The sequence below is a fragment of the Cetorhinus maximus genome, chromosome 9 (assembly GCF_964194155.1).
Source record: "Cetorhinus maximus chromosome 9, sCetMax3.hap1.1, whole genome shotgun sequence".
Classification (NCBI taxonomy): domain Eukaryota; kingdom Metazoa; phylum Chordata; class Chondrichthyes; order Lamniformes; family Cetorhinidae; genus Cetorhinus; species Cetorhinus maximus.
This window is the reverse complement of record NC_135887.1, coordinates 54,017,036-54,030,163: the sequence shown is the minus strand read 5'-3', so window position 1 is coordinate 54,030,163 and position 13,128 is coordinate 54,017,036. Positions and strand designations below refer to the sequence as shown.

General features: G+C 44.9%; 1 protein-coding gene across 2 annotated transcripts in view; it reads left to right on the top strand.

The window, feature by feature from the left end:
* The window catches only part of ncf1 (neutrophil cytosolic factor 1), a 130,561-nt gene that overhangs the window by 79,459 nt on the left and 37,974 nt on the right, over positions 1-13,128 (top strand). For both annotated transcript variants that reach the window (XM_078548756.1, XM_078548755.1), the window contains exon 7: positions 5,612-5,719. In XM_078548756.1, the coding sequence (XP_078404882.1) occupies positions 5,612-5,719 (108 nt within the window). The remainder of the gene's footprint in view (positions 1-5,611; positions 5,720-13,128) is intronic.

The window sequence follows — 13,128 nt, the reverse complement described above, 5'->3', positions numbered from 1 at the left end:
ACAATAGAATGGAAGCACAGCAGAAGAAATGGGAAGAGGGCTCAAGGGAAGCCCTGGTGATTGAAGAGGGCTCAGGGGAAGCCTGGGAAGTTGTATATAGCTGGATACAGCCAGGAGACAGGAGTTTGGATAAACTCCAAGGCAGTGCCAGCTCAGTGAAGCTAGCTGTCTAGCAAAGAGCTGAAGAATCAGCTAAATGAAGCTAAAGAGGCTCTGGAAGCAAAAGTCACAGAATTTCCCATGAAGCAGACAGATAATGAAATTTTGAGAGACTCAGCCACTGAGCTCAGATAAGTTGAGCTGGCATCTGAGAGAAGTTTGGCCAATAGTGAAGTCAAAATGAAGGCCAAGATTAACGCCTGCGCTAGAAAGAAGGAGGCATGTAGAAAGAAGCTACAGAAATACTATTATGGGCTGTTCATACCCAATTTGTCTGCAGTGCTGGCCCTCCTGCATTCTCTCCTCAAAAAGAACCAACGTTGGTCTTGTGAGGTGCCCCAGAAAGAAGCTTTCATAAAGGTGAAGCAATTGTTGCACTCGTCCAATCTATTAGTGCATTATGACCAGACGAAGGAATTGGTGCTGACATGTGACACATCTCCTGACGGAGTGGGAGCAGTGCTCTCTCTCATCGGATAGATGATGGCACGGAATGGTTACATATCAAGAACGCTCACCTCAGCGGAAAAGGGATACTCGCAGGTAGAAAAAGAAGTCCTGTTCATCATCTTTGGTATCAGGAAATTTCACGAGTATGTACATGGCCGCCATTTTACAATCGTTTCAGACCACAAACCATTGTTAGGATTGTTTAGTGAGGACAAGGCTATATCACCCATAGCCTCGGCAAGAATACAACAATGGGCTTTAATTCTGGCAGCATATGAATACACTTTTGTAAATAGGCATGGCAATCAAATTGCAAACGCCGATGCCCTTAGTCGCTTCCCTTTACAGGAAAATGATGAGCATGCCCCAGTTCCACAGGAACTTGTTTTACTGTTAAATTTCTTAGGTTCCTCGCCAGTATGTGCTCGACAGATCAGAGACTGGGCAAGTCAGGATCCAATCCTATCTCCGATACAAGAATGAGTGCTACATGGTTGGTCACAGGAGCCCGTATCTGAAGAAATGAAACCGTACTTCAACAGAAGACATGAAATAATCATCCATCTTATTGTGGGGAGCACAAATAATAGTTCCCCCAAAGGGAAGGGAGCCACTTTTAATTGAACTACACAGTGCCCATCCAGGAATAACAGCACGCAGCTATCTATGGTGGCCTAGGGATGGATGACGAAATAGAGAGTTTAGTAAAAGCACTGTGTGTAATGTCAACAACTGCAAAAGTTGCCAGTGACAGCTCCATTACATTCATGGGAGTGGCCAGGTAGACCCTGGGTGCAGTTACACATTGACCACATTGGACCTTTCTTGGGAACAATGTTTCTGCTCATTCTTGATGCCTATTCAAAATGGTTGGATGTACATGAGGTGAAGTCACCAATGTCGGCCGCTACAATTGAGAAACTACATTAGAGTTTTGCCATTCACGGATTACCAGAAGTAGTCGTTTCTGATAACAGCACGGCATTTATGAGCGCTGGGTTTCAACAGTTTATCAGCCTCAACGGTATCACTGATGTGAAAACTGCACTGTACCACCCTTCCTCAAATGGACTGGCCGAAAGGGCAGTTCAAACATACAAGACAGGCATGAAAAAGCTAACAGGCGATTCCTTGGCAAGCAAGCTAGCACGCTTTCTTTTTCATTACAGGACTATCCCTCATACAACAACAGGTGTCACACCTGTGGAGTTATTGTTGAAACGCCGTCTCAGTTCGAGATGGAGCTTAATAATGCCAAATTTAGAGGGGAAAGATGGAAAGGATTTAGGGAAGCCAGAAAAATAGACATGACTGGCATAGTCATGAGAAGAAATTTACTGTGGGAGAGCCGGTATACGTGAAAAACATCAGGGGCAGCATTTTCCGCTCATCGGGAATGTTGTGCGGGAGAGGACACGGGCAGGCGGGTTCCTGATTGGCGCCCCCAATTGGGGGCGTGCCACCATTTTGCATGGGCGGGCCAATCTGCTCGGAAGCACTATGCGCTCCCTGTGCGGGGGCGGGTGTTCCCTGAGCCAGGAGTGCGCTCTATCGCACATGCGCACGAAAGAGCGCATAGATCTCCCTGAGGCTAAAGGCTAAGTGCTGCCTCAGGGAGATCAGCTGAAGTTATAAAATTTTGTCACATGAGCTGGGACTTGTCCATCACTTTTATTCAAAAATATTCTGAAAATTTAAAAACCCTCATGAAACCTCATGCCGCCCGTAGATGAGGTTTCATGGTTTTTCTAAAGGCCGCCTGGGCTCTTTGCCTGCCCCCCAACCTTAAGGTTGGACGGGCAGGTCCATCAATCACTTCAATTACTTTTTCAATGGCCTCAATAGGCCGTTGACAGGTCGGTGGGCGCCCGCCGAACTGACAATCTAAATGACGCGGGGAGATATTGGGACGCATGCCCAATGTCACCCCGCGTTATTTTATGCACCGGCGAGTGGGCCCCGCCCCCCCCCCACTCACCAACCGGAAAAAGCTGTTCCAGGGAAGGACCAAAGTGGTTACCGGGTGAAATAAGTGCAGTGACTGGACCTCTAGCTTACCATGTGGAGGTGGAAGGCCGGATCATCCATAAACACGTGGACCATTCAAGGAAGAGAAAGACAAATCACCAAGATTTGACTCCACCAGTGACCATGACCGGGTCTGCATTTCCTGTTGAGGATACACAACCAGGACTTACATGTCTGATATTCCTGTAAGAGTTGAGGATACGGAACTGCAAGTGCCCACCGAAGCACCTGATGTTCAGGCAACTTTGGAAAAGGAGGTTCCTGACAAAGAATCTGAAGTTGTGGAGCTGAAACATTCCACATGTACCAAGAAACCACCTGAAAGACTGAACTTATAAACTCCTTACCCAGTGTAAATATTATGCTGTCTTGAAAAATATGTACTTGTAAATATAAAATGTACAGCCAAGTTAAAGGGGGAGGAATGTAGTAATTATGGTTTTATTTAGTGTGTAATGTGCCTTTAAGAATACTACTTGTTAAGGAAGATCACATGATCTGTAGTAACCAATAGGAGAGCAGCGCAGGCTACCTCAGCGTCAGTGTAGAGATAGAGTTGGAGTTGAAAGCACACGTGTAGTTGCTGCTGAGCGTGTTGCAAATAAACTTAATGTTTCCACCCAAGAAGTGTCTGCGGATCAACTTTATCACTAATAGTACAATTCAGCCACCCTACAACAAAGATGTTACCTGTAGCATAGATAAAAGAGAACCAGTGGAGGTGGTATATTTGGATTTTCAGAAGGCTTTTGATAGAGTCCCACACAGGTGAGTAAACGAAACTAGAGTACGTGGGATTGGGGGTTATGTACTGGTATGGATTGAGAATTGGCTAATGGACAGAAAACAGAGAGTAGAAATAAACAGGTCATTCTTAGGTTGTCAGGATGTGACTAGTGGGGTACCACAAAGATCAGTGCTTGGGGCCCAGCTGTTCACAATCTATATCAATGATTTGGATGTGGGGACCAAATGTAACATTTCCAAATTTGCTGATGACTCAAAAATAGGTGGGAATATAAATTGTGAGGAGGATGCAAGGAGGTTTCAAGAGGATTTGGACTGGCTAAGTGAATGGGCAAGAACATGGCAGATGGAATATAATGTGAATAAGTGTGAAGTTATCCACTCTGGCAGAGAAAACAGAAAGGCAGAATATTTCTTAGATAGTGAGTGATTGGGAAGTGTTGATGTCCAAAGGGATCTGGATGTCCTTGTTCATGAGTCACTAAAAGCTAGCATGCAGGTGCAGCAAGCAATTAGGAAAGCAAATGGTATGTTGGCCTTCATCATAGGGGATTCGAGTACAGGAGTAAGGATGTCTTGCTGCAGTTGTATAGAGCCTTGGTGAGACCTTATCTGGAATAATGTGCACAGTTTTGGTCTCCTGATCTAAGGAAGGATATACTTGCCATAGAGGGAGTGCAACAATTCACCAGACTAATCCCTGGGATGGTGGGATTGTCTTATGAAGAGAAATTGAGGAAACTGGGCCTGTATTCTCTGGAGTTTAGAAAAACGAGAAGTGATCTCATTGAAGCTTACAAAATTCTTACAGGGTGTGACAGAGTAGATGTAGATAAGATGTTTCCCCTGGCTGGTGAGTCTAGAACCAGGGACCATAATCTCAGAATAAGGAGCCAGCCATTTGAGACTGAGATGAGGAGGAATTTCTTCACTCAGAGGGTAGTGAACCTTTGGAATTCTCTACCCCAGAGGACTGTGGAAGCTCAATCATTGAGTATGTTCAAAACAGAAATCGATAGATTTTTGGAGAGTAATGACATCAAGGGAAATGGAGAAAGTGTGGGAAATGGAGATAGTGTTGAGGTAGATGATCAGCCAGGATCTAATTAAATGGTGGAGCAGGCTCATTGGGCCTATGTTCCTGTGACAGGACACTGGGAAAACTCCCCTGCTCTTCTTCCAATAGTGTCATGAGGCCTTTTACATCTACCTGAGAGGCAGATGAGGTCTTGGTGTAATGTCCCATTTGAGAGATGGTATTTTTTGTTTAAGGGGGATTATTACACGGTACGCTCCTGTCAGGATCACCATTATGACCTCAGGAAAATTATGTCATCATTGCGGTGAAACTATCGTTGCAGCACCTGATGAGGTGGGAAGAAGAATTAAAGAGAATTCCTCAGAAGTGGAAACCTTACCACTCATAGTTCCTACTCATTGTTTCCCATGCATCAGCTCTGCTCAGAATTTCCCTTTGTGAATGTCAAGTACCTGACCACAAGACTAACTTAGAAACTACCTAGGGGGCCCTGAACCTTAATGATCCCATTTTTTTATAAACGTGCAAAAAAAGTGAGCAGAAAAAGACCAGCTCGTCCATCAAGCCTACCCAGCACTGTGAAGCCACAGCAACCTGACTAAACCTGACTTCTTCAATCCCTCTTAAACAGCATTTGTCCTTGTTTGGCCCACTCCACTGGCACATCTAAATTATTTTGGATTGGACTGGACTCCTCCACAGTCTTAACCTTTACAGAAATTTTGGTGTCATTTGCAAACTAACTTACTGCCCTCTCAACACTTTAATAAAGAAGAGTTGGAGCCTAGACCTGAACCCTGGGGGAGTGAGGAAGGTATATGTGGTTGTTGTCAGCACTGGATGTGTTTCATTACACAGTGCATTCCTTCCCTACATGACCTGCTGTTTATATAACATATATATGATATGATGTAGATTTGAGCCCTACTAGAATGAGAGCTACTTCATCACCATTCTGCTCCTGATTTTATACATTGTTTTATTCTAGATTATAATGTTTGCTGCCATGGCTATGAACCGGAATTTCAACATGATTGAATGTGAATTCTGATTGGTTTTACCTTTGGGTCTTTCTCAAATATTCCTCAGTCCTGAATAGTAGTTTCAGTTTATTAATTCTCTAATTTTATAACTAATTCCCAATTTTATTTTAATACCTAAGGATGCAAAGTTTGTGTTTCATTGCAGGTTGGTGGTTTTGCGAAATGGAAGGTAAACGTGGCTGGCTGCCAGCCTCCTACCTCGAACCCCTTGAAAGCCCAGATGAGAGTGAGGAGCAAGAACCTAATTATGAAGGTGAGAGTAGCCTGTGTGGACCAGCAGCCTGAGCCTCTGCAGGAACATCACCGTTATAGCTTCTCTATCCCACTTCCGAAGTTACTCAACCTGAAGCGATCTCACCTATTGCTTACCACTTTTCCATTAGCTGGCAGCTTCCTCTGAACTGCTCACGCTCAACTTCTGTAACTGTGCTGGGAGTACAGCAGAAATCTGGCTAGTGAGTCAAATAATGGAGATTTTGGGGCTTAAACTCTTCGGCACTCTGAAGCAGGTGTGATTCTGATGGAGCACAGTAATGGCACTCAGAGCAGACAGGCTTAAGGACCTCATTACAACCTTGAATCAAACATGGACAAAAGAGCTGAACTCCTGAGGTGAGGTGAGAGTGACTGCCCTTGACATCGAGGCCGCATTTGACCGAATGCGACATCAAGGCGCCCTGGAAAAATTTAAACTTCCTTGTATCACCCCTGAACAGCCTAGCTCTAATTTTATTTTTATCCCCCTTGTTTTGAACTCCCCCTGAGAGAAAATAGTTTCCCTCTAGCTATCCTACCAAATCCTTTAATCATCTTAAACATACCAATTACATCCCTTGACATCAAGGCAGAATTTGACCAGGTGTGGCATCAAACCTAGCAGAATTGAAGTCAGTGGGAATCAGGGGGAAAACTCTCCGTTGGTTGGAGTCATACCTAGCACAAAGGAAGATGGTTGTGGTTGTTGGAGGTCAATAATCTCAGCTCTAGGACATCACTGCAGGAGTTCCTCAGGGTAGTGTCCTAGGCCCAACCACCTTCAGCTGCTTCGTCAATGACCTTCCTTCCACCATAAGGTCAGAAGTGGGGATGTTCATTGATGATTGCACAATGTATCATTCGTGACTCCTCAGATACTGACGGAGTCCATGTCCAAATGCAGCAAAACCTGGACAATATCCAGGCTTGGGTGATGTGGTATAAGAATTTTCTCAGTCCTAACAGGTTTTAAAGTTCTGACCCGAAAATTACAGAAATAATCACCTGGATCTTCGGCTCGGCGAGCGGGGGTGGGGCCTGCTCGCCCAAGGTGTAAAATGACGCGAGGATACGTCGGGTGTGCGTCCCAATGTCACCGCGTGCCATTTAGATTTTCAGTTTGGCGGGCGCGCAGCCGAGTTGGCTGTGTGCCCGCCGAACTGTCAAAGGCCTATTAAGGCCATTTAAATATCAATTAAACTAATAAACTGAGCTGCCCATCCAACCTTAAGGTTGGCAGACAGGCAAAGAGCCCAGGCGGCCTTTGCATTTTTCATGGAACCTCATCCATGGGCGGAATGAGGCTTCATAAAGTGTTTATAAATTGAATAAAAATTTTTACACTGTCGCATGAGGGGACATGTCTTAAAATTTTTTCATTTCTTTATTAAAATTTTGGGAACTTAAACTAACCTCCCTGAGGCAGCTCTGTGCCTCAGGGAGATTCCTGTGCACTTTTGTGCGCATGTGGGAAAGAGTGATGTCAGGGAACCCCCCCCCCACCTCCCCGCCCGCACAGGGAGCGCACAGCGCTCCCGGGTGCGCATCACGCTGGGCAGGCCTTAATTGGCCCACCCACAAAAAATGGTGGTGCGGACCCAATCGGGGGCACTGATCAGGTCTGTGCCCACCCCCGCACAACCCCCCAACGGGGGGAAAATTCTACCCATGGAGTTACAAGGAGCTTGTGCCCAACAATCACCCACAACTGGTCAGGTCTGTGTTTATTGCAGCTTTCTGGGATTGACCAGATCACCTCCCTCTCTCACCTCCAGGACTGAAATTCAGAAGTCACTGTCTATTTATATACAATTCTAGTTCCATCATCACACACTGAATTGGGAGCAGACACTCGCTTGCCGATTTCTTCGGCAGAAGTCAGTTCAGGTCGACTAAGTGGGCAATTTTCCACATATGAAGCCTAAGTGCTTTAATTGTTTTGTTAGCTAGTTGTGCTTATCAAATCTCAGGGGCACTGACAGACATAACTGTAAGGTGTACCTATATAAGGCCTATTTTGAAGCCTTTTCAATAACCTTTCTATGTCTCAGCTCTGAAGACTGTCTGTAAACAAATTACTTCTCACAGAAAAACAACTTTCTCCCATCAGCCCTGCTCCCAATGTCTCAGAAGCATGGTGGACTGGGATTTTAGTCAAGCTTTAGTATTTATATATGGATGTGTATATACCCTTCTAGTTGGATAGCCAACACATGTCTCAATCATAAACTACGGCTCTCCATTCTACAGATTCCATATCCTACAGTGGCAAATGACATTCGCACCATAAGTGCCAGGCTTTGACCATTTCCAACTAGAGAGAATCTAACCATCTCCCACTATCAACATCCTGGGGGTTACCATTGACCAGAAACTGAACTGTATCAGCCATATTGGCCCAGATTTTCCAGTCTCTGGATAGTCGGAGACCAAGATATATCCCTTAAGATGCATGTTGGGACCCCTTGGAAGCCCCAATGCACTGACTCTGTGGGCGTTGCCCAGGAAGTTTGAACTTCCGATGGACAATTCCCCTGCTCCCTGGGACCCTCCGAAAACATCTTCAACTCTGAGTTAGAGTCGGAGATTTTGGACATTCTGACTTACTTATCTGGATCGTTACCAAGGAAATGTTAGACCGAAACATCTTAATCTAACTCCTGGGTAACTATACAACTGACCCCCCCCATCACTCACACTGACCCCCCTAGTTCCCTCCCTGTCCCCCAACTACCCCCAGAACCCCCTACTCCCCCTGACCCAACTTGACCCCCCCAAATCCCCCCCTGACTTGCCATCACCTGACCTGACCCAACCTCACCACCCTACCCACCTGCCACCCTACTCACTTACCCACCTACAGTCACCCATTCACTCAGACACTCATACGCTAACACACTGAAAAGCTGTTTAAATGTCTCACATTTTCAGGGTGTTAGTGAACACTTATAGAATATGGCAGCGAGTGCTGTAAAAAGGGCGCGGCTTGTCTTCCTCCAACGATTCAGCGCTACATGGAGTGAAGGTATGCTCTGCATTTCTGGAGAAGTCCCGGCCAGTAGCACGGAGCTTCGGCGTGGCGCAGAAAAGTAGGAGCGGAACGGCATTCTGACAGCGATTCCCACTCCTTTGAGAATTCCGGCCACTGTGGCTACAACAGCAGGTCAGAGGCTGGGAATTCTGTGGTGAGTAACTCACCTCCTGACTCCCCAAAGCCTGTCCACCATCTACAAGGCACACATCAGGAGTGTGATGGAATACTTTCCACTTTCCTGGATTAGTGCAGCTCCAACAAGTCTTTATTGGCAAGTAGAACTGTTTATACATGCCGTTGTCATTATCATCATCTTAGCCATATTCCCCAAGGACCATAAGCATCTCCCTCCATTAGACAGAGAGAATTTTTGATAACACATAGTTAGAGGCTCGGCACTCCACAGGCTTGGGGCAAGGTGAGGAGGCAGGTCCTCCATGAGATACCACAGCCGGTACAGGGATTGAGTCCATGCTCTTGGCACCATTTTGCGTCACAATCTAGCCACCTAGCCAACTGAGCTAACCAATTCCCCTGCCCCCCACCCCCTCCTCCCTCCCACCTCTACCCCCTCCCCACTATTTACACATGTACAGGCTAGGGGCTATGTCCATGTTTAGGTCTTAACCCATCTCTGCTCAACACCACACTGACTCCTGATCAATGAGTCATGTGCCTTCTTACATCATTGTGTGGCCAGTACTATATTCAGCCCCGCATTAACCCTATATATTCCAGACCCTTATACTACACCTCCCCCAAGTCTTTATCCCATGGAGTTACATTAGTTTATTTCATGTCTTACATTGTTATCAGTCTCATACATTTACAATGTTGTTACCACATTATTACTATTACTGCATTATTGCTATTACTGTATTAGCATTTTTACAACATTCTCAGTACTCCATCTCCCCCTTCAAGTCCTTGGAGTTAGAGGTTCAAGTGGTCTGGAGGACTTATAACCCTTCCACATCTCGTTCACCATTCTGTGCTTCTGAATCTTGTTGTTGGCTTGGAGGTTGGACTGGCATTTGGGTTTGCTTTCATTCTTTTCTTCCATTGTTTAATGTTGAACTGTACTTGGTTGGTTCGGCTGTTGTGTTGATCAGTGGGTGCTGCTACTCTAAATCGTTTCTTGTGGGGTGGACGAGCATTGTGCTCGTCTCCCTGTCGCTTCTTTCTTTTCTTCCTTTGTTGTGTGGGTTGTCTCGATGAATATGGACATTCACGTTTCCACAATGAAACCTTCATTCCCATCTGTTTTACAATTTTAGTCAAATTTTTGATAACTTTCTTCTTTTCCAGTTGTTTATCGAGCTTCTAAGCCTTTTCATTTGTCTCGGCAACTACTCTGGTAAATTGAGTTGTCTTTGTCTCAAGGTTATCTGCGGAAATCTTATATAAGTTTGACAATTTCACCTGGACATTCAGTTCTGTTCAGAATGTTTCTTGGCTGGTCACTGACTGCTCCTTGGACTCTTTCAGTTCATTCATTACTTGCAGTGGGAGGGGGAGGATCCAGTTGTTGTGGTCCAGGTGCCAATGACGGACATGAAGACAGTCAATAAACCTGAACTGGGAGATGAAGAGTTGAAGATAATGTTGAGGAAACATGTTGAAAAGTGAAGACAGCAGCCTTTAAGCTGAGCTGTAGAGAGATGTTAGGAACCTGATGTTCTTCCTGTCTTTATTATTTTAATGTAGTTTAGCGCAGTGCAGTGTGCTCGAGCACAAACATACTGCATTGGGCCAGGGTTAACCCGTCACTTGTGACTGTGATCAGTACAGCTCAGAAGGTATCAGCTCTGATCTTTGGTTATTGCTGAGCAAGGTGACCAAAGGCAGGGTAGGCTGAATATTTTGTGGATGAGGAGTAAGGTATTTCAGCCAGGATTCCTGCAAATGATCAGTATCTGAAAGCCCAAAGAGGCCTTCTGGCCTGAAAAACATAAAAGCATAAAAGCTGAGTTTCACATGATGGCGTGCCCATCCCAAAAGAAGGAAAGACTTTATATAGCACCTTTTATGACCAGAGGACATCCTGAAGTGATTTACAGCCATTTAATTACTTCTGATGTGTAGTCACTGTTGTAATGTAGGAAGCACGGCTGCCAATTTGCGCACAGCAAGCTCCCACAAACAGCGATGTGATAATGATAAGGTAATCGGTTTTGTAATGTTAATTAAGGGATAAATATTGGCAAGGACACCCAGGAGAACTCCCCTGTTCATCTTGGAAATAGTGTCATGGGATCTTCTCCATCCACCTGAGCAGGCAGATGGGGCCTTGGTTTAACGTCTCATCTGAAAGACAGCGCCTCCAGCAGCTCAGTACTTCCTCAGTACTGCACTGTAGTACCAGCCTCGTTTTTCGTGCTAAAGCCTTGAACTGGGATTTGAACCTGGGGAACCTCGGACTTCAGAGGCAAGAGTGCTATGGCTGACGTACGAAATAAAGTATGGCCACATACATCACCGGTGAACTGATGACCAAAGCTGAAGAATCCTATTGAGTGCTCATCATTTCCCATTGCAACCAGAGTGGACAAGAAGACTAACATGAACATTTACAAGCTGCTGACAAAAACATTAGCCATCGCCCTACCAACTGCCAATCTTCCAGCCATTTACATCGGTGATTTCAGCAGCCACCACTACACATGGAGCTACCAGAAAGTAGACAGCACCAACCTTGACTACACAGTGGCACCAGTGTATGTAGGCTCAGCAATTAGTGTGTGAGCTGTCAGTGTGTCACACTGACTCACCTGTTTCGGCTCTTTAACAAAACTATCTAATTAGTCTCACCCCCTTGCTCGTTTTCCATAGCATTTTAATTTTTGTCTTTTCAAATTCTTTTGAAAAGTCATATCGAATCTGCTTCCATCACCGTTTCAGACCAGGATCCAATTCATTTATTTAACAGCCTTCCCAACTTGCCAACTTCAAACATTCGTGAACACTCAGCCCCAGATCAGAACTTGCAGTGTAAAAAAAAGCTTTCTCATGTCGCCTCTGGTTCTTTTGCCAGTTATCATAAATTTGTGCCCTACTGCTGCTGGAAACAATTTCTCCTTATTTAAAATCATGAATGGTTTTAATTAAATATGCTTATCAAATCTCCTCTTAATCTTTGCTGCTTTAAGGGGAAAACCCCAGCTTCTCCAATCTTTCCACATAACTAAGTCCCTCATCCCTGCTGCCATTTCAGTAAATCTCTTCTGCATCCTATCTAAGGCCTTGATATCTTTCCTAAAATGTGGTGCCCAGAATTGGACTGTGGCCTAACCAATGTTTTCTAAGAATTTAGCATAGCTTTCTTACTTTCCTACTCGATTCCTCGGGGTGTGTCAGCTGTGGCTCAGTTTGGCAGCACACTTGTCTCTGAATTATTAGGTCCTGGGTTCAAGTCCCACCACCAGAGCCTGAACACAAACATCATAAATGAGAGTTGTGGGACAGCAGTTTCCTCTACCCACACCTCTTTCAAGTGCGACTTGGCAGGTGATCCAGGATACTGGGCCCTTAGAGTCATCACCCTTATACCCTTATCAGATCATCTGCAGGCTTTGAAATTATGTCCTGTGCACCCAAGTCCAGGTAATTTAGAAAAAAGCATCAAAACGAGTAGTGATATGAATACTGATCCCTGGGGAACACTTCCCTTCAGCCTGAAAAGGAGCCATTCATTATTGATCTCTACTTTCTGTCCCTCAGCCAATTTTATATCCATGCTGCCTCTGCCCTTTTTAATTCTGCGGGATTTAATTTTGACAACTGGTCTATTATGGGGTACCTTGGATGAAGGGACAGGAAGTATGGTTGCTAAATTTGCTGATGATACAAGGATAGGTAGGAAAGTAAGTTGAGGACATAAGGAGGCTACAAGGGGACATAGGTTAAGTGAGTGGGCAAAGATCTGGCGAATGGAGTATAATGTGGGAAAAGGTGAAATTGTCCATCTTGGCAGAAAGAATAAAAAATAAACATACTATCTAAATGATGAGAGATTGCAGAGCTCTGAGATATAGGGGGATCTGGGTGTCCTAGTGCATGAATCTCAAAAGGCTAGTATGCAGGTGCAGCAAGTAATTAGGAAAGCTTATAGAAGGTTATCGTTTATTGCAAGGGAATTGATTATAAAAGTTGGGAGGTTATGCTTCAGTTGTACAGGACACTGGTGAGACCACACCTGGAGTAATGTGTGCATTATTGGTCTCTCTTTTTGAGGAAGGATGGAAATGCATTAGAAGCAGTTCAGAGAAGGTTTACTAAACTAATACCAGGAATGGGTGGGTTGTTTTATGAGGAAAAGTTGAACAGACTAGGCTTGTATCCGCTAGAGTTTAGAAGCATAAAAGGTGACTTGA